A 21,053-nucleotide genomic window follows, 5' to 3' on the forward strand; every position below is an offset into this window, starting at 1 on the left:
GTAAATACCCACAGTATTTTTTTACACCAAACACCATCGGTGCAACGTGTTGGTAAATCTGTCCCGTAGTCAGTCAAGTAGTCTGCTAACACCTGCTGTGCAGAGATACTGGTAGACTTGACCTGAGGTGTCAGCCATTCTATGTTGGGCCATGAGCTAAATCAAGTATTTGTTCTCTGTGCCACTTGGTGTGTTTCACTGCCTATGTAGTCGATATGTTTGAGTTTGTTGCAGGACCTTGTGTTTTATGCAGTCAGACTTTCTAACCACATACTGTATGGGATAAAAGTTCCAGGCTTTCCATTCTTTTTTTCTGCCAAAAGCTCTGGAAGCTTTAACTTCTCTTAGCATGGTGTAGTCTAATCTCCAGCTTGCAATCTCCTAGCTGGCTGTCATCGAGTAGCGAATAATCATCAGTCTGAATCGTTTAATGTAAACACCAATATTCAATGCTCCATGCATGCAACCTGCAAGAGGGTGAGAGGGGCAGAGAGGGAAAGAGCAGCCACCAGGAATATCAGGACTTAAGGCTGCATGAGTTACAGCTCAGCACGGCTCAGCGAGTGAGTTACTGTTATGCAAGAGCTCAGTCAGCCCAGCTGGAGATCAGGGAGAGAGAGAGAGAGAGAGCAGCAGCAGTCCGAGTGAGAGCACAAGGAAGTAAGCCGAGAGACGGCGAAGAGCAGGCTGGAGAGAAAACAGCAGCAAGTGAGCAGAGAGCAGGCAGATTACAGCTGGATCTACTACACATGCATACACGAACACACTTATATACACGCTGTCACGATCCTTTCTTCTGTCTCATGCCTCTATGCAGAGCAGCAGCATCATGAGAGGACACACAGAGGGAGTTTACCTCTCTTCACCAAGGGAGTAAGGAAAAGAAGAGAGGAGAGGAGAAGACTGAAGAAAGCAAGACAGAGAAAAAAGGAAAGAAAGAAGAAAACTTTCCTCTACAGGATCTTTCCTCCACGTTTTGAGACTTACCATGAGGCTCTGAATTCTCTTCCTCTCTCATAGCTCTTCTTCAGTAGCTGAACCCATGTCTCTAAAAGTGGCAGCCACCAGTAAAAGTGCCAGCACCCACCTCTTGATGCTGCTGTGCCCCCTGCTCTGTGCTCTGGTCCCTGCTGGAGGCTCCACACTGAGCCCCGAGGACTCGCGGAGCACTGCTGCCACGTTGCTGCCAGAGGACTTGACCGGCACAACAATACAACTCCAGCCAGACCTGCAGACTGAAGCCCAGACACCAACAGAGGCACAGACAGAAGCACAGACAGAGGCTCTGACAGATATGCAGACCCAGGGTGTCACCAGCAATTATACAGGTTGGTCTAATGCCTTACTTTTACTTTTACTTTTACTGTTTTCACTGCTTCAATATTTCAGTGTTCATGAGGGGCAAATGGTCATTCTTGCTTATTAGCAAAACATTTTGAGGAGGATGACTGAGTGCCAAAGCTGAATCTATGGAAAGACTGAAATCCCACACTGAATAAAACATTCATACAAATAAGACAAGCAGCAACAACAAACAGTGTATTAAAAAGTCAATTTAGTCTTTTTTTTAAAGTCTAACCCTTTACACATAATCCAGGAAAATTGCAAAAACTGTGAAAAAAGGACCACAATAACAACATAACACAGTATGCATAAAAATCCAGGTAAATGGGGTATTTACAAAAACACTACAAAAAGATTTTTGCATATCTACCTCCTCTCCAGTCAACCTCACTATGGTTTTATCTGGTTCCTTACCTGAACTCAACCTAAGCACAAAAACCACAACAACAGCAACAAAAATTCTCTAAAATCATTTTATTTAAGCAACACTGCATTTTATCTACAAAAGTGTCTTTGAAAGTACCTAAAAGTCCAGTGGACTTGTGTTTTATGCAGTGCTTTACTTGTGTTTTATCCTTTGCTTAAAGCTGGTTTGAAATTTTCAGCTTGAGCACCCATAGAAAAAAAGCAACTTACTCGCTCTGAAAGCTTCCACTTTGTCTTTCAGTTCACTCACAAGAAAGATGTAAAAAAACAGAAAGAAACCAAAACAAAATAGAACAGGCATGTTATCACTCTGGCTGTTATAGTGGATGAGTGTGCCTCTCAGTCATTTGGACTGTTTATGAAGGCCTGCCTTTACTTTTGATTTATAGTAAATCCTTCTGTTTGCAGTTAAGTAAGCTTGCAGTTTTGTAATCGTGCGAACATTTGGCAGCACAAGTACATGCAAGGACACACGTGTAAAAGGAGCAAGACCCCCGTACAGAACAGAGCAGGCTTCAGTCACAAGAAATCTGACAATAAGTCAGATAAACAATACATAAGCTGTGAAAGATGCGGCTTGCAGATTTGCAGCAAATGTTGGCAGGATAAAACAGCCTAAACCTCTCATGTCTAAATTATCATCAGTGACAACTGTAACCAATCAGGATAAGTTGTTCTCCCCAGTTAAGAAAATAATCATTGTCACATACATCAAAAACTACTTGTTTCTTTCAATGAAAGTCTGTTATTGCTTTCTCCAAAACGTAGAACGGGTTAGGGTTAACAGCTATGATGGCTTAAGTCTCAGAGGATTACCACAGCCACTATGAGATTTGTTAATTGGATGCGTGGTAGTGTACCAGCTGAGCCATTAGCAGTTGTGGGCTGACATTAAGATTGGCAGATCTGCCCAGATTGTTTGGGGTGGACTTTGTGGCCTGCTGCAACTAACAGTGTGCTCAGTTTGATTATTAGCATGAGCTGGTATACAATAAGCAGATAGTACCCTCTTGTTTTGTGCAGGAAGCTGAAACTATTGTGTTTTTAGGGTCTAGTAGGTGCTTCCAAAACACGAGGCGTTTTGAGTGACACAATTTATATATAAGTCATTTAAATGCAATCCAGTTAGCCACGTAAATGGCAGCTCTAACGTTAGCGCTCACATTTACCAAATAAAAGACAGAAAAATGAACCAGCAGTAAAAACCTGACTTTATTAAACCTATGTGTAACAGAGGAAATACAATGTGATTTTGACTTGGCAGACCTAAATATAAAAATGCATAACAGTCATTTTTTTCAACTTGTTAGGCATCCATCACACTATGGAGCAATTTAGAGAGAAAAAACAAACAAGCTCAAACAGCATTAGAAGGAAATAAAAGGCTACAGCAAGAGATGCTGTTGGATTACATCACTGCAGAGCTCATATGAGCAACGTGGAAAGCAAACAGAGAAAAAAAATGGTAGCTTCCATGGGATCCCTGAAATGTTTGGTGTGAAACAACTTTAATATTATCAGTAAACGCAAATCCGTAAATGTAAGCAACAACTCTGTCATGCAAAGAGGAAACAAAGCCATTCAAAAAATAAATGCTGCTGTCTCCTGTCAGCTTTATATACAGTACTACAGTCTTATGAGATAAGTGGAAAAGTTTCATGTCCTGTGATTCTACTTGGAACTCATGGATGCCACAGCTTCTGTGGTAAAAAGGAGGTGAGGTCTAATAGTGCACCGAGCATGAGCAACACACATCTGCGAAGGCACTATCAATGAGTAGCAGACAATATGTTGCTATCCATTTTCAGGAAAAGGCTTGCCTATTTGAGCAAGATAATATCAAACCATAGTATGCACGTATTCCAAAAATATTATTTTAAATAAAAGAAAAAAAAACACAAAATACCAAGTTTCAACATTTCATATACGATGTAGTTGGATTATGATTTGGCAGACAGCTACACTTGCAGCATGTTTAAGTACAAACTGAGGGTTTCCATGTCTGGCTCTCTGATGCCTCTTTGGCAGCGGTCCCCAACCTTTTTTGCGCCACGGACCGGTTTATGCCCGACAATATTTTCTTTAAGGTGTCGCGGATAAATACAGCAAAATAAAACTAGTACCGGTACCCAAAAAAAGAAGATTTATTCATAACACATGTGAAAAGACCCAGGAAAACCGATAAAAACGATAACAAAATAACGCTAAAAACCCTGAAAACCATACATTACACACCCGAGCCTCAACTCTCGCGGCCCGGTACAGAAGTGTAAGTGGGTGCTGTGTGAGGCGGCAGGTGATGCAGTTAAAGAAAGTTCATTATGTCCACGCTGGAGCAGCTCAGCCTGAAGAGAAAGCTGCAGCGCCACTCGCATGACTTCATCTCTACTGGAGCATGAGCTGCCTTTATCTTTTCCTCCTCTCCCACTGCCCATCTAGGCTATTCCTCTTTGCTTTTCTGTCTATAAGTCTCTCCGTTTCACCAATCCCTGTCTCCTCTGTTTCTCAGTTAATTGCTTTTTTTTATCCTCTGTCACTTGGTTTCTTTCTTCATCTCATCTCATTTCCCTTCTTTATTCTATTATCATTTGTATTTTTTCTTTTACTTTTTCCCACTGTCTCTCTCTCTTTTTGGTTTTCCACCATTTATTCTTACGTCCTCGCCCACCCTCCTCTCAGTCACACTGCCCATATCCTCACGTGTACACACAAACAGCCTACAGCAGATGACAAAATGCAAAGCTCACGTGGCTAATACACACATAATTCACTTTCTCTCTCTCTCTCACACACACACACACACACTAGAAATGGACGCACTCAGCCCAAACAACAGCAATCTTCTTAAAGGTTTAGAGAATAAACAACACAGTTGCTCATTTCACAACTGCAGCAATCTGTCTGACCAAGCAGGAATAAGCACTTCATGCTTTAATAACACACACACACACATACAGGTAATCAGCTGGCCTGCCACACTGCACCACATGGAGGGTTTTCACTTGACCAGAGGTTTTATGCAAGAGAGTGCCCAAAAATTTTAAATCCTAAACGTGTGATTAATGTTAACTCTCTTAAAAGCAACATGTGAGTGGTAGCTATGTTTATGACAAAATCAAATCCTAATCAGCTAGCTTTAAGAGATAAAAGCTGCTCTCCAGATTCTGTTTACTTACCCCCATCACTTTAAAGCTGTTTGATTTTTTACTTTAGGACCAGATTACAGCAGCAATGCAGTGTTTATGTTTAGTCATTATAGGTGTTTTAGTTTTGGCTTTGTAAGTATAAAGCCACTGTCAGGTGACAAAAATTAATTCAGTTAAATATAGGAGATGCAGAGCACTTTGATTCAGCAGCCAAATTAAAGGCAATGAACAAAGTCAAATAATAAAGTAAAAAGTAAAAAAAAATGTCTAGCATGATAAAGCATATAGTCGGTTCACCATGTGGATGTCACCCATTTCCTCTCCAAAGCGTGGTAGACAGCATGCAGAAGTTCCAGTACCAGTAGGGGGAGAAAATTTATTTAAAGCCAAAAAGTCATCCTTCTACTCCAGCTAGGCAGCTAACATGTAAAGTCTGTTTAAACACTTTCCCATAATTCTTTTCATGTAGGCTTGAAATGAAATATCTCCCTCTGCTGTTACTGCAACTTATCACACGTGGCCATTCGGCTAATATCACCCATTAGTCCTTGATATTTAGCTAACCATTTGTTCATTGCTTTTAACAAGTAATTCAGCCATCTGTAAATCTATTTCTCTAACCTAATTCTGCAGTTTTTACATTACATTTGGCTAACTAAATGTAACACATTTAGCTAACTCAATTTACTTTTCAGTAAACTGATCTATTTGTCCATTGCTTTTAGCTTGTTTAGGCAAGTGTTTCCCAACCACTGAGGCACGGCACATAGGTGTGCCATGAGAAATTATCAGGTATGCTGTGGAAGATTATCTAACCAACGATCAGCGTAACAGGCAGAACAACATTTTCTTCCACTGAAGGGCAGTACAACTACCTGCCCTAATTAAATGGGTTGCCGACTGCCAGTAAAACAGAAGGAGAGGAAGAACAAATCACATGATGTGAGCCGATGCAGCGTGTATTAGCAATAGATAAATATTTGAAAAGAAAAAGTAGTCAGTCTGACCTGGGTCCTGGAGAAAATTCTGACCCAAATGAAGGCCCTAGCATTAGTAGTGGTCAGAAGAACGCAAAAAAGGTATACTGGGGACAAACTAAGCCAATTCCCCTACGCCTGGTGTGTGGGGGGAAATGGTGAAAATGGTTTTTGTGACATTTCTGTTTGGTGGTGTGCTGTGTGATTTTTCTAAGGTGAAATATGTGCCGTGGCTCCAAACGGTTGGAAAAACTGGTTTGGACCGTTTAACATTCACTTTGAGCAGTTTCATTGAGCCTTTAATGCATTATTTACAGCTGTTTCCACCACTTTTCAATTACTTTTGAGCTGTTACGATCAGCTAACAGCTTTAACCATTCAACACTACATGACTATAAACTAACCAGCCATGTCAGGAACTCTTTTATTTATTTACTGCCTTTAAGCATGTAGACATGTTCAAGTAATCATGCTGAATTTCAAACTGAGTATCAGAATGGAGAAGAAGGTGATTTAAGTGACTTTGAATTGGTGATTGCTGGAGCCAGACGGTGTGAATATTCGAGAAACTGCTGACATACAACCACCTCTAGGGTTTACAGACAACGGTTGAAAACATTTTCCAGTAAGCAGGCAGTTCTCTGGGTGAAAATCCCTCATAACAACCAAGAGCATCTCTGAATGCATAACCTATCAAAACTGAAGCAGATTAGCAGCAGCAGCAGAAGACCACACTGGGTGTCCATCCTCTAATGACCACAGTGTACCCATCTTCTTATGGCTGCTTCCAGCAGGATGTCCCAAAGATCAAACCACATCAGTTCACTGTACTGTAATAATATGCTTTAAAAAATCTGCATCTATTATAAGCAAGGTCAATTCTTTTATTTATTTATAGCTATTAAAGACAAGATTTAGTGTCTGAAAACACAACTGAGATGTCCTGTTAGCAGAATTCACAGTGTTAATATCGATGAGGCTGGCGAAGCAGGTGTCTTAAAGTTTAGTTCAAAGATCCTTGGAGTGTCGGGTAAAACAGAGATTTCAGACTGAATCGATAGAAGCTGCGATTCATTATCCAGCTCATCCAGGAATCCTTACCACTGCCTGGAAGTAAATTGATCTATATTGATCACGTTATCCTCAAGTGATTCTTCTTTTACATCTGACTATGTTTACATTTCTCTTCTTTTTCCTCTCTTCTTGTGAAATGTTTCAAATAATGCACGTTTATTAGCTTTTACTCATACTATTAAATTATCGATGGATTTTTATCTCAGATCGAATCAGATCAGAATCAAAATCAGATCATTATGATTCACAGCCTTCATTTCACCTACCATCCAAAACGTTCCATGCAGTATCTTTCACACAGAACTTACATTGTACATAATGTTCCTTGCATGAAAGGAGACATTTAGTCATAAACTACACAAGATTCATCCTGGAACTGAATGAATGATTAAAATATTAGGATTCATGAAGCGACCAGGAAGGTGCAAATTATGAAGCTAAAACATGCAATATGTGGTTTCCTTGCTGATGCTGAAGGTAAAAAAAAAAAAAAAACAATCAAAAAAGGATTAAGACAAATTTTTAGGGGAATAAGATTCATCAAATATTGTATGAGGATTTGAAGCCTAAATGTTAAACTGACCAGTAGACTGACATTGGCAGCTCTACACCCCTTCAGATTAGCATACAGATAGAAACAATAGACCTGAATAAAGTTAGAAACCAGTTGTCTTAGGGTTGGAAATTTTGGAAAGTAGGAACTTGAAACGAACTGAACACTGCACACTTAGATATCAGCATAAAAAGAAATCATTGGTAGAAATACTTTGTTTTGTACGACTTTTCTCAGGTTTATATAGCTTTAAATATGTGGTCAATAGCAGACTGAGCTGGAGATGGAGTGAGAAGCTGCAGCAGTGCATGTTGATGTCCAGATCGACTTCCTGCGGAGGAACTGGCAGACTCCTGATAAGCAGCAGTTATTTCAGCTTTAGAAAAGCTGTAAGCCTCAAAGTTAACATGATAACACAACCTATTAACCGCGACAGAGTGTAAGAGTTAATGTTAATCCCTAAATTAGGCCTATATCTGTTACTTGGCAGACCTTTGGGCTATTTAATCTAAACAAGCCAAAATTGACAGCGAATCCTTTTTAGACTGTCTGGGATATTGCTTATTTTCCCTCTAAAGACATTTCTGTCCAAAAAATCTTTATTAAAAAATCTACAATTGTTTGACTGAATGAGACAACATATGTATGTATCTATATATATATATCTATATCTATATATATATCTATATATATATATATCTATATATCTATATATATATCTATCTATATATCTATCTATATATGTATATATATATATCTATATATGTATATATATATATATATATATATATATATATATATATATATATATATATATATATATATATATATATATATATATATATAGCCAAAAACGTAAACGTAAAATGTTTTAATGCTTTTAATCTGATTACCTTCTTGGCAGAGCCTATTACCTTTGCCTATTCCAGGTTACATCTAGTGCAAGAAATCCTGTTACTGACACGCTGACACATGCGGATAAAGATGCATTCATTGGTAGCAGATAGAGTCCAGTGTATTTTAACATGAGTTACTTCTGTCCACTTGTATATAAAAAAATTTTCTCCACCAGCTAAAAATAACATACGTTTCTCCCATTAGCACACCATTTTAATCTTCTTCCCTTATGTATAATACTGTTGCATGTTTTTAGTCTTACTAACCACTCAAAGCACATTTTTTCCATACGCCATTTAATTGAATACACTTTACTCAGTTTATCTACCTTTAGCTAGCCCATCTGTGGTTAGTCTAGAATCACTAATCTCATGTTTTTGAGTGGAACTCACACAGGCACAGGAATAACATGCAAGCTCCACACAAAATGGGCCATAAATGGACGTGCTGTGGGGCAACAGCGCTGCCCATCCAATCCAACCTCTAGTATCAGTTACCGCATAATGTTCGCTAATTTCCCTTCAGCGAGAAACACTCAAGAAAGGTGATACACAGAGGAGCGTTTTGGCAAAGATAATGTTGGCAGTTTCTAGATTTCTGCAGTTTGACTGACAGGAATTTATTTGGGGACAAGTATGGTACAAGCCACGACACACACACTTGTTTTCATATCTTAGTGAGGACATCTAACTGACACAATGCTTACCCTAACCCTAACCATCAAAAATGAATGTCTAACCCTAACCATAATGTAATTGTAACCCTGAAAGTAAAACCAAATTTGAGTCTGAAAAATGCCTTCAAACTCGTTCTATGGGCATTTTGTCCCATAAGCGACTGTTGGTCCCCACAAGTATAGTAGCACTCCTACTTTTGGTCCTCACGATGATGTATAAACACACACACGTAGATCCAGGGGTATTTCTGTCAATGACAAACACTGTCGTCACTCCAGAGCTGTCCAGCTCGGTGAGCTTCAGACAAAAAAGACTTGCCTCTGTACCCGGCCTGTCAATCCAATATGGCGTTTGGCAGTGACTCAACTTCATTATTACCTTCCCACAGCTTAAAACTAGCTCAACAAAGTCACTAAGCTGGAGCTGGAAATGAGCCTTCTCTCTTCTTTGATGGGTGAAGCAGAAGGGGAACAACTGCTCTTGCACTCTGTCATTTTTGATTTTCTTTTGTGATATAAGTATACTAATTTATCCTCTCAGTATTTCCATTTCCTACATTTTTAAAAGGCAAGCATGAGTTTTACTTGACTCTCTGCATATGAAACAAAGTGACAGGCACTATGGTGGAACATGCACGCGGAGAAAGTGGGAATAGTCCTGTTATATAAATTTGATGAAGCCTTTTTGCTTAAATGTGTGCTTTTTTTTCTTCTTTTTTTCCCCTTTTTATTTTGTGCAGAATGTACTGAATTCATGGAGCTGTCGCCAAGGCTAATAGAAACTCAAAAGACACTATCGATGCTCAAAATTCAGTCCTACTGTCAGATCTCTACCTGGAAAAATTATCCTTGGTTAAATCTGGCAGCTTTCGGCTAACGTCTGTAGTTTTTGCACACTCAATGAATAAAGGAAAACATAAACCAAGAGATAATCCCTCATAAATGTGATGATCATTTCACATGTTAGGAAAAAGGATTAAACATATGCCATAAACACATGCACTAATTCACAGCTGAGGTTTTAAGGGTTTGCACAGGAGCATACGCTGCACAAGCAGAGAGAGCTGCGGGCATTAGGTAATCAGCTGTGATGCAGCGCATCAGCGAGGTGCCACAGAAATAGATCCACTGATGGATAGGACAGGGAAGCACGATGTTTGTTTGAGCTCAGACCATGTAAGAGAGCAGCTGGAGCAAATGGAGCAAAAAAAGAAGTGCTCAAGAAGATAGGAACTTGAGGACAAACAAGATGCAGCAAGTCAGCCAGATACCCCATCTCTCATTAATATCAGTTCAGAGTTTTAGCATCTGCGTGACTCAAATGAAGTTTATTTGGAAGCATTGTGTATCCAAGGATAGGTTTTGTGGACACTAGCCATGTTTTTCCTGAACTATCCCCCAACTCTGTGAAATGCTTGTTTTTTTATACATAAGACAAGTATTACAATTGCCTTTTTTAGGTAAGATTATAAATTTGAGTTTCTATAAGTAGCTGAAATTGAAATAAAATGGGTAAAGGGCTCTATAAACCTGCTGTTAATAAAAACACGCATGCATTTTTTATTCACTGCATTTTCATTTGTGCATGCTGTGGGTACAGATAGTGTGTATTGGATGTGTTCCCTCTGCGTGTGAATGTGTTTGAATCTTTAATGTGGAGAACCTAATCTTTATTTAATCACAAACTATTCCGAGTGCTTCCATGACAGAGACGAGTGAGGGAGGTGATAAAGAAGAATACAACCCAGTGGATGTTTGGTTGGACAGTGTGGGGTTGCCTGGTTTGGGGAGTGGGGAGGGGTGGGGGGCAGAGTTGTATTAGTACCCTGTTGGCAGCCAAACTCTTTGATATTTTTTTTCTGAATGGGTCTGAAACAAATCGACTGGGCAAACACAGCACAGAGCTAACACACACACATACCCTCACTGCGCTCATACTGTCTTCTCTCTGGGGAAAACACACAATACCTGAACACCAGCATACCTCACAGAAGCAAACGAAGTCTGTGCTTGGAAGCTGCTGTCAGTCCCCCGCTCACACGTCCCCTGTGAGCATTCATTTCAGTTAAAGTCAGATAAAGAAAAAAGTACACTCCAACACAGCCAACACAGATTCAATCTTTTCAGCATTAATTTTGCTTTTCATTGCTTCTGAGCACCACTGAGGACACTATGCTTGTTTGCTCTACACTGTCTTCATTGTTCCTTTTCTACAGTAAAAACCCAGAGGGAAGAAGCTAAGAATCTCAAAAGACATCTCAGAGTCTTAAATAGTGCACCCTGTTTCCTAATGTGTTGCTTAGTAAGTTCACTTTAAACACTGCTGATAAATGGATATCAGTTAATGGGATGACTCTGACTTTGTCAAAGGACTACATAAAGCCACCACGATAAACCTCATTGGATTTTGAAGCTTTTGGCTGGTGGAATCTTAGATTTTTTGAAACTGGATGAATAATTGGCTGGCCAACTAATGGTTAATTATATCTGGTGAAAAACAGGCTTAAAATAAAATAAAAACGACAGTTGACATTCAACAGTACTTTTAAATAGCCACACCCTTTTATGGTCATGAGCTGCAGAATTACATAAAGAGACCATTTTTGCACCAGCAATACACAATTAACATTATGGGCGATCGTGGCTGATGGGCAATCGTGGCTCAAGAGTTGGGAGTTCGCCTTGTAATCGGAAGGTTGCCGGTTCGAGCCGCGGCATGGACAGTCTCGGCCGTTGTGTCCTTGGGCGAGCAGCCTCTCCTCTGTCAGTGCGCCCCAGGGTGGCTGTGGCTACAACGTAGCTTGCCATCACCAGTGGGTGGATGACTGGTTGTGTAAAGCACTTTGGGGTCCTTAGGGACTAGTAAAGCCCTATATAAACACAGGCCAGGCCATTTACCATTATTTCGTGTATAGTGTTTTAACCTCGAGAGCGAATAGGATTACTTTATGTTTATTTATTTCTTATTGTTGAACACTAGTTTTGTCACAATATTACAATTTTCAATACAGCGGGGAAAAATATGACCCAAAATGACTAAGCACAGCAAGAAAGAGGTTAAAACAAAGAGCCATTTTCCGGCAGGTTTAAGGTACTTTATGTTGGCTGTATTTTTTATTTTTTAAATCGAGTTGGTAAAGTGGGCTGCTACTGGGACAGGGCTGGTAATGATGACTGCTAGCCACTACTCACTACCTTAATTGTAACTTAACAGATAGCTAATGCAGCTATCAGGTACTACTAATAGTTAAATGGCTATGGTTAACATGTGTGCCAGCCAGTTTAGCATTTGTGATAACTCTTTAAAATTTAAGTGCTGTTGAAATGGGAGCTTTAAGTTCCTCCTTTTTTAGCGTCGTGAACCACAACTACTGTTCAGGTGTTCAGCTGCTAGTGAGAGGAGGGGCTGTGAGCCTGCCTGTCCGTTCCTTTCAGCTTTACTGAGCATTTTAGCATTAAACCTCAGTGTCTCAATTGTCATCACACCAAGAACCTGTTGTTCATTGTAAACACACTGTAGCTCAAGCCCAGTGTCCACTAGCTGCAGATCACACATAGCCAAAGTTAACTGCTAGCTGTTGAATAGGGTGAACCGTTTAGATGGTACTTGCCAGGAATTGTAATTATGAGTAAGTGACAACCAAGAAAGTTACCTTTGAAAAATGTAATAAAATGAATGCTAATGTTGCTTTAGTCATTAAAGTATTTAAAATTGATCTTGTCTCTCTGAGTACTACAAATCCATCCATACTGTAATAGCCTGCTGATTTAAAACAGAGTGAGTCCATTGCTGAGCAACGATAGTGACATTGTTTTGTTATAGTACACTGTTAATGCATGCTGTGGTTTGTGGTCAGGAAACACTGACCTCCAGTCATTGGCTCTCTGTAAATCTGCAAGTTCCTTTAGAATCCTACTGTAAATAAAGCAGCTAAATGCAAATCCATATGGTTGATAATCTCCACCAGTTGATAATCAATATGACCATGAGGACAGTGAACAATGTGTTGTTTAGTGCGCTGCCTTTTAATAGGTCATAAACTGAGAGCTCCTGGTGCCGTAATAATGTCTGATAAACTCACCAGATGAATCTCTGATGATAATTGCATTCACCTCGTTTTAATTAAAGATCATTTAGCTTTCATTCAAATGCAAATTTATCTCTTTAATATTCTTTCTGTGAGAGGTTTGCCCCACTACAACACAAATGAGCAATTACTTTTTATTTCCACAGCAGGAATATTGAATGTTGCAAAGGAGCAAAAGAAAAGAGCAAAGTATTGGAAAATGAAAGAAATTTGACTTGAGTCTGATCCACATCACTGATGACATCTTGAGTGTGTAACTTTTCTTGAACAAGGTTAAACATAACGTCTTTTATAAGTTAAAGGTGTGCTGTATTTCATGACTGTAAAGCAGATTGTTTGAATCATTTAAACAGATGATGTCCTTTAATGTCATTTCTTTATCTTAGCGCCGTGTGTGCATGCTCTGCCAATACAGACATCAGGACCTAAAAAATTCAAGCGTTTGTTTTTTTTTTAAGTACACTATAAAGCCCCCTCTACAAAATACATGATGGTCGCCAGATAGATATATACTACATACAAACACAAAGCATGAGTAAAAGGTCTCTTAAGGGAAACAGAAAGGCTTTTAGTCCCCCGTTTAAAAAAGAACAGAGTCAGCTTGTCCTTGTTTCCCTGTACTGTAGCAATCACGCACGTGTCTCGTGTATGCTGTGCTGTGTAACTCTGTGTGTGTGTGTGTGTGTGAGGGAGAGGATGCTGTCATCTTCGCATAGGATCACGGGATCCTCTCCCTCACTGTCTCTAACGCAGCAGAAATCCTCCCATCTGTCGCTCCTAATCAGCAGAGAGCAGCTTGTATGTTCATAGGGATGATATCTCTCTCTCTCTCTCTCTCTCTCTCTCTCTCTCTCTCTCTCTCCCATGCACACACACACACACACACACACACACACACACACACACACACAAGATTACACTAATAGTGACACAGCAAAGCATTCCACGGTATCACGCGCTCCTCTGGCCATTACTCATTAAAACACCATAATAGCAAACACTTTCTGTGTTTAATTCTTTAATCCATTTTAAAGCACAAATGATTATTTTTTTTACTAAAAATAGAAAATATTACTATAGATAGAACAAAGGTGTCCAACCCACAAAGAATCAACCTGGTCATCCTCCATTAGCATCTTTCAACTTAGCATTTAGCTTTAATCTCGTGCAGATTAACTGTTCAAGTCTAAGAAATTCATGTTCTAACCTGCTTCCAGTTGCTGTGTTCAGCAAACCTTTCTGGGCTGTTGTGATATACCGATTTGATATTTAAAACATGAAATATTAGGATCATGATGGCACTATACATACCACACATCTAGTGTGAACCTACACTGTATCGTAAAAGTAGATGAGAAAGAGAAAAAAGTTAGCCTATATTCAAGGATGACCCAGGGCTACTTTCCAAAACCGAAATGAAATCACAATAAACTAAAGATAATTTTACCAAAGGAAATTACATATTTTTACATTTTTCCATAGGCATGAAATAATATAATTATAAAATAATTATATTATAATTATTGGGCCAAAAAAAAAAGTGCAGCAAAAATTTGATTGCTAGCATAGCATTTAGCTACTAGACACTATAGAAACCCTAGTAACTGCGTTAGTGCGTTCCAATAGTAAAGTCAGAAAACAGGATTTGTTTTGCATTTTAGAAAGGTCAACACATTCATGCATCACTATCGATACAGCACGATGCTTATTTGCCACCGCTGCAGCATCTTCATGGGTGGATCCTGGTCAGTGCTTTGCGTGGGTTGTTTTTTTTAGCAAATCTCAAATAGCAGTGGCAGTATAGATTAAAAGTTCATATTAAAATTTTACATTGTCTGGCAGTGAAGCAATCAGAATTGTTGTCTGAAGTCCAAACAAAATGCCCAACAGATTAAATTGGGCTGAATCTGATGATTTTCCAGTTGAAAATCCCAACTGGGACTCAAAAATTCCAATTTCCAAGTTAATCTGGACCACATTAAAAGTCAACAATACTCTGAGACTTCAGGTAACGATGGGTGCTATAAACACTGGTGACGCAAAATGGGTGGACCAAGTTCAGCGTCTACGTGGGCAACTGAAGCAACTAGTTGATTAGTGTAGTTAGCTAAAGTATTATATGACAGGATAATTAATCCATTAGAGGGTTACCAGAGCCTGGAATATTGTCTAGTGACCAGCCAACACAATAAACCGATTGGTGACAAGTGTCTTGTTTCCTTTGTGAAAGTTTTCTTCAGTTAATAATTCAAGTGATAATGCAGCTTTCCAATTCCATGATGAGGTCAAAACATATTTCTGTACATTCTGCTGGATATCCGCCATTATTAGTATAAAACTCTGCAGATATAACTCAAATGCAACATTCTGGCAAAAAAATTTTAAAACCCAGAATTTCTGCAGTTCAATTTACACCTGGTGACTGCTGAATCGTCACTACTATCGACTGTATGCACAACCCTGTCAGCCCCTATCGCATGTTCATTTTTCCCCCCAGATATTTTTGTTGAATTTTATGCATCAATTTTACAAAAGACAAATTGCACAGCATGCTGTTTTCTTTTTGAAGAACGTAAAACAATATGAGACATACATTCCCACATCATAATTACAACAGTGCCAGTAGATGTAAAAAAAATAAATAAATAAAGAGAGAGAGAGAGAGAGAGATCCAAGCTAATAATACGAATAAAAAACCCTGGAATACAAAGTGGACCCACACCCCTGCACAAACAAACAAACAAACAAACAAACAAACAAACAAAAAGGTCTAAGATTTAAAATAAGTGGTCAGCTTAGTCATCGTAATAAGTCAAATCCGTAAAAAAAAAAAATATATATATATATAAAAGTAGATAAATAGATAAATAAATGCAATCATAAAGTGCAGGCTCAATAGAGTGTGTATAATTAAACATAAAATAAATAAAACTAAGTCTGAGCTGGCTAAATGGGAGTGTTGCATCATATGTTCATTTTTTTCTATCATTCTTTGCAGCGATGCAAAAAACAAACAAAAAAATGCTTGCATTGCTTTTCTGTAAGCTGCAGTATAAAAATGTGGCACATTTTGTGCAATCAGTGATGCTGTATGTTTACATGAGATTTTCTGAGAGCTTCAAAAATCCCCACAGCACAAGCTAACAATAGCTGCTGTATCACAAGACCTCTCAGAGGTATTTGTGTATTGTAGCATGAGGAAGATAAAAATAGTGCTGCATGCCTCTGCTTTTCTCCATCTATCGCTCTCTGCTAGTGAAAATGGTAATCTAAATGCCCCACCACAGATTGCAGAAACTTGGGAGCAAGCTGTGGTTATGCCTGAAACGAACATGGATAAAGAAGCGGGAAAAGAGGGGGGGGGGACATTAACTCTGCTAAAGATGGTCCAGCTATTGGAAAAGACATTAACTCCACAGAAATCAAATGGCACTAATCCATGAAAAGGCATAATGTTGGCTCACACACACTAACTCATGACCTCAGTGAAAAAACCTTTAGAGGGCTCTACTATACTTTTCCTTGCTCGGTCGCATACATATACTGTTATAGGACCTAAAGTTGATATTCCACATGGATAAAGGTTAAAATGAGGTCTTTGTAATGAGCTCTAAGCATAATTTTTCTATTCTAGGCTCTTGGTGTCTTGATGCCTGCTCTGCGGTGTCCCTGAGAGTAGATATCCCTAACATAGTTATCTCTGGCACACCTCTGGCTGTGAGTGCAGCAGCCCTACTCATCCAGCCTTTTGTTTGCGAGGGGCTTTCAATCAGAATAAAGAAGGCTTAAAGGAAGGTGTACCTTCCTCAACTCACTAAACCTCAGTGCCCCCTTGAGGACTTTTGGAGGGCGCCCTGTCTAACTTAATCCCCTTTTTCTTTAGCACAATGACCATGTGTTTGGTTGATCTAAGCACTTTTGTCCCACATCCCATCAGGTCTGTCCTGTATGCCTGTCCTGCCACCACGTCGGGGTTCCTTCTATGTGGAAGGTGGAACAGGTGTGTCGATCGGGAGTGCTTTGGCCTTTTGGTGCAGAGATGGATACCAGCTGGTTGGCAGCGACAAAATCTACTGCCATGTCAGGAATGGTAAAGCGCAGTGGAGCAACTACCTGCCTGTCTGTGAAGGTGTGTAGATTTAAGTATGGAAAACCTAAAACTTAAATACATTAGCCCAAAGATTTCTCTCCTGCATTTACTTTTTTTTAGTTGTCACCATTCAAAGTTCTACTTTTATAAAAGAAAGAAAAAAAAAGACTCATTGACAGTACACAGTTCTTTTGTGTGCTCAGGGAACAAGTCTAACTGTTCCTCTCAACATGCAAGCAATCAAAGCAAAGAGGAAAGAAGAGAGAACCTGAAGAGTCATTTCTGCTCTCCCAACAGCTATCCCCAGGCCGGAGGACCGTGGACTGAGAGTGGCTGTGCTGGCCTCAGTTGTTAGTGGCATTGTCATCCTCGCCATGTCCCTGTCCTTTCTCATCTGCTGTCTGCAGGAGCGATCCAGCCGGGACCGTTCCAAGAAAGATGGACGGATCAGGTAGGAATGGGGATGGCGGTGCGGAGTTATGTTGGTATCAAACTCTCAAAAACTGATAAATCTCTCCTGTGACCTCGTCAGACGCAGAGACAAGCGCTCCGCCCGTCGCAGCGAGTGCTGGCTGGAGAGAGAGGAGGGCGAATGGGAAGCCTTCCCTCCACCTAAGATCTTCCACCTGTCCCAGAGGATGAACCCCCGTCTTGCTCCAGACAGCCCGCTCTACCTGACGGGAGGCCTCAGTGGATACGAGAACAGAGGATACCAAAGGTAACCTGGCAACATTCACAGGAACCAAACACACAGAAAATCTTTTTTAAAAGTCACTAAAAACAAAATAAACTCAACATTTCTCCCAAATTGTGCCGAGACAAATATAGTAAGTAAGAAGGTTTACACCTTAGACCTTTATTTTGGATACATGCGACTGATACAAGTAAATTGAACATGCCTGTATTGTGTTATACATGTAAAAAAAAAAAAAAAAGGGAAATGAATCATGATCATTTGGAACCAGACCAAGACCACTTCCTCTTGAGGGTCCTGGTGGGGTTGTTTTGATCTGCACTTGAGAGCAATTACGGTGTGAAAACACTCACTAACGGTTCTGTGTAACAACCATCTGCTGAGTCAAGTTAAACTTGGGTAATTTTATAGTTGTAGCATTTCTATAATTCCTGACATGTTTCAATAAACCAGTTGTTTGTTTCGATCTGTACTTTAATCTAATCTTGAAGTGAAGCCTTAGCCTAACGTGGATACATTTCATATGAGTTCTCTTGTTTGTAATAACAGATGGCTTATTGTGCTTCTGTCTTTCAGGAGTCAGGAGAGTCTGCTGAAGGCCTCCATGCCCGGGCTCTACCGCTCCGAGTCTCAGCTTTACCCACATGTTGTCCTGCAGAGGGTCCCAACGCCGACTGCACCGTCCGCTCCGACTGCTCCCTCGGCTCCTCTCTACCTTCACCTCCCTGACTCCTCTTCTGCCGCTTCCTCTCCCGCCCACACCATCCCCCACAGCCAGCCACACGGCATGCCACAGTACCCCACCCCAACATATCCTCCAAAACCCAATGTAGTGCCAAACTACCACCACCCAACACCGGCGCCCATCTATCCCAACCCCAATCCAACACCACAGAGGCCATGGCAGTAAGCTACGTACTTCCGCTTCCATTTTTTCTGGGCGCTGTGGTGCTCCTACTGAAGAACGGGCATGTTCAGAGACACATGAAGTCTTTTTACTCTTTCTTATCCCAGTTTTCTCCCACAGAGGTCTGCCAGTGCCAATAATCTAAAGCAGACATGTAGAAATGGACATGCAGCCAGCGTAGAAGCTCCCCTTTGTTGTGCATGCTTGATGGACTTCTCAGTTTGGACTGAGCGGGAACCTAACAACTTTTTTCCCCTTGATTCTCACTCAGATGAAGCTATGTTACCAGCAGGGGGAGACTGGTGGAGAAAACCCTGCTTTTGTTTAACAACCACCAGATCGTCATTACTGAAACCCGATGTAGCCTAGCAACAAAGGGACACAAAGAGTTGTTATTTAGATTCCACTAATTTTGTTCATTGAAGGAAGACTTTGTTTAGGCAGCTCTCAGAAATGTACATTTTAATAGCTAACTGTTTAGAAATAATCAGCCATCATCGCACATATTATTCTCTTGAGCTAAATAAATTGACAAATATATATTTTTTGACATATCTTCTTGGAATCATACCCATCTTTTTACCAGAGCCATGTGTGATGTAATGAAAGCAGCTCTTGTTAATACACTGAGGTATTTTCCCACAATGAATGGGTAAAACACAGTAATGAGGGCTTTTATTGGCAGCAAGCGCCGTTGTAGCAACCACTGAGCAAAGCCAGCTTGTGTGGATTTAACAGCACACTGGCTATTGTTAATTCACATATTCTTTCTTTCAACACTGTTAACTACTTTTAACTTTTTCTTCTGTCTGTGTCTGTTTATGTTTCCTTCTTGCAGCTATTTGTGTAGTACAATAAGAAAATTAATAAGAAAAGCTTTAGTGATCAGCACTGTGGCTGGTGAAACATTCCAGCGTGGTTATTCTGGGGACGCTTGTGGGTTATAATTAAAAAAAAAAATCATCACGTTATAATTAATTCTATGACAACATATTTAATTTTATGAAGATCTTTTGTGCAATGTTAGTGAAACATGAGGAAGTCAGGCACACTGAGTCTGCAGTGGGTGGAGATGCTAAACCTTTATTGTTCCTTTGAACTGTTTAAATGCATTTAAATCATAAACTGTGCAAGGCCCATTTACTTTTATTTTTAATAGAACACTAATAAATCTGCACTTTAACCCTTTTTTAAATGGCTAGTCTTTTACTGTAAACTATTTGTATAACAACAGGACTGCCATAAATGCTGAATAAAGAGAGTTCAATATGTTCAGTATGTGTTTTAAGAGTTTTTCAAAAGGAATGCATGGAGAGATGATTACAGACCCAATTCATCACTGTGTCCGGGCAGCTGAAAATGACAAGCTGGCCTACATTTTCAGCATGTTTTTCACATTCAGCAAATCACAACAGTTTCCTCAAGACACTTTATGTTGTAAGGTTAAGACCTCACAATAATAGAGAGAAAAAACCCAACAATTAAAAAACCCCTATAAGCAACACTCTGTGACAGTGGGAAGAAAATCTCCCCTTTAACAGGAAGAAACCTCCCATAGAACCAGGATATGGGAGGGGCAGCCACCTGCCACGACTAACGATAACTGGGGATCTCTGATGACATCATGAAATCTGGTACATCGCTCATACCATCTTCCCAACCTTGGGTGTTTTTGGAGGAAAGGAAACCCTGTCTGTCTCAAAGGTAAAGGCAAAGGTAAAAGTTTACATAGCCACAAGTCCACTAACTGGACATTTGATTGCAACTAATGCAAGACCAAGATTATTACACCGCCCGGGCTTTTGTGTCAACACGATGAAGTGTGACTTAGGTTAGGACATCATGTAAAATCCAACCCCAGAATCTACTTCACTACATTCAGATATCTGTAACAGCTTTACAGAGCTGGCACATGGTGCAACGTGGCTCATACTTTCTGAGGTAAAAACAAGGTCTATGACTCAATCACAACCTTAGCACTCACAAACTTAAAGATTTTGAGCTTATTCCATCAACTAAGCTTTAAGCTCACAAGACCCTTAGACCTCAGGGCTGTCCTGCTGTCAAAATGTCCAAGAGCATGGGGACATTTTCCCAGATATTAAGTGCTTTTTATACACTCCTTCCAAAAGTCTGCATTTATATAGACTTTGCACAAGGGAATTACCCACAGCATAGAAG

At 39.9% G+C, this 21,053-nt stretch overlaps 1 protein-coding gene across 1 annotated transcript; it reads left to right on the forward strand.

Annotated features, from left to right (window-relative positions):
• Positions 1–497: 497 nt before the first annotated feature.
• On the forward strand, positions 498–20,061 carry LOC146649166 (uncharacterized). The gene is made up of 5 exons (XM_085386897.1): positions 498–1,328; positions 17,119–17,310; positions 17,569–17,722; positions 17,804–17,989; positions 18,542–20,061. The coding sequence occupies exons 1-5, from the start codon at positions 1,043–1,045 to the stop codon at positions 18,873–18,875; spliced, it is 1,152 nt and encodes a 383-aa protein (XP_085243023.1). The 5' UTR covers positions 498–1,042; the 3' UTR covers positions 18,876–20,061.
• Positions 20,062–21,053: the final 992 nt, after the last annotated feature.

The sequence above is a fragment of the Rhamphochromis longiceps genome, linkage group LG17 (assembly GCF_057381845.1).
Source record: "Rhamphochromis longiceps isolate RC_006_pf linkage group LG17, R_longiceps_female_GT1.1, whole genome shotgun sequence".
NCBI classification, from domain to species: Eukaryota; Metazoa; Chordata; class Actinopteri; order Cichliformes; family Cichlidae; genus Rhamphochromis; species Rhamphochromis longiceps.

Bases quoted from the DNA above. Each gene is read 5' to 3' on its own strand.
- LOC146649166 (XM_085386897.1), top strand. From the start codon at position 1,043: ATGTCTCTAAAAGTGGCAGCCACCAGTAAAAGTGCCAGCACCCACCTC. The intron at 1,329-17,118 runs GTTGGTCTAATG...ACATCCCATCAG, and splicing joins TGTCACCAGCAATTATACAG to GTCTGTCCTGTATGCCTGTC. The intron at 17,311-17,568 runs GTGTGTAGATTT...CTCTCCCAACAG, and splicing joins CTACCTGCCTGTCTGTGAAG to CTATCCCCAGGCCGGAGGAC.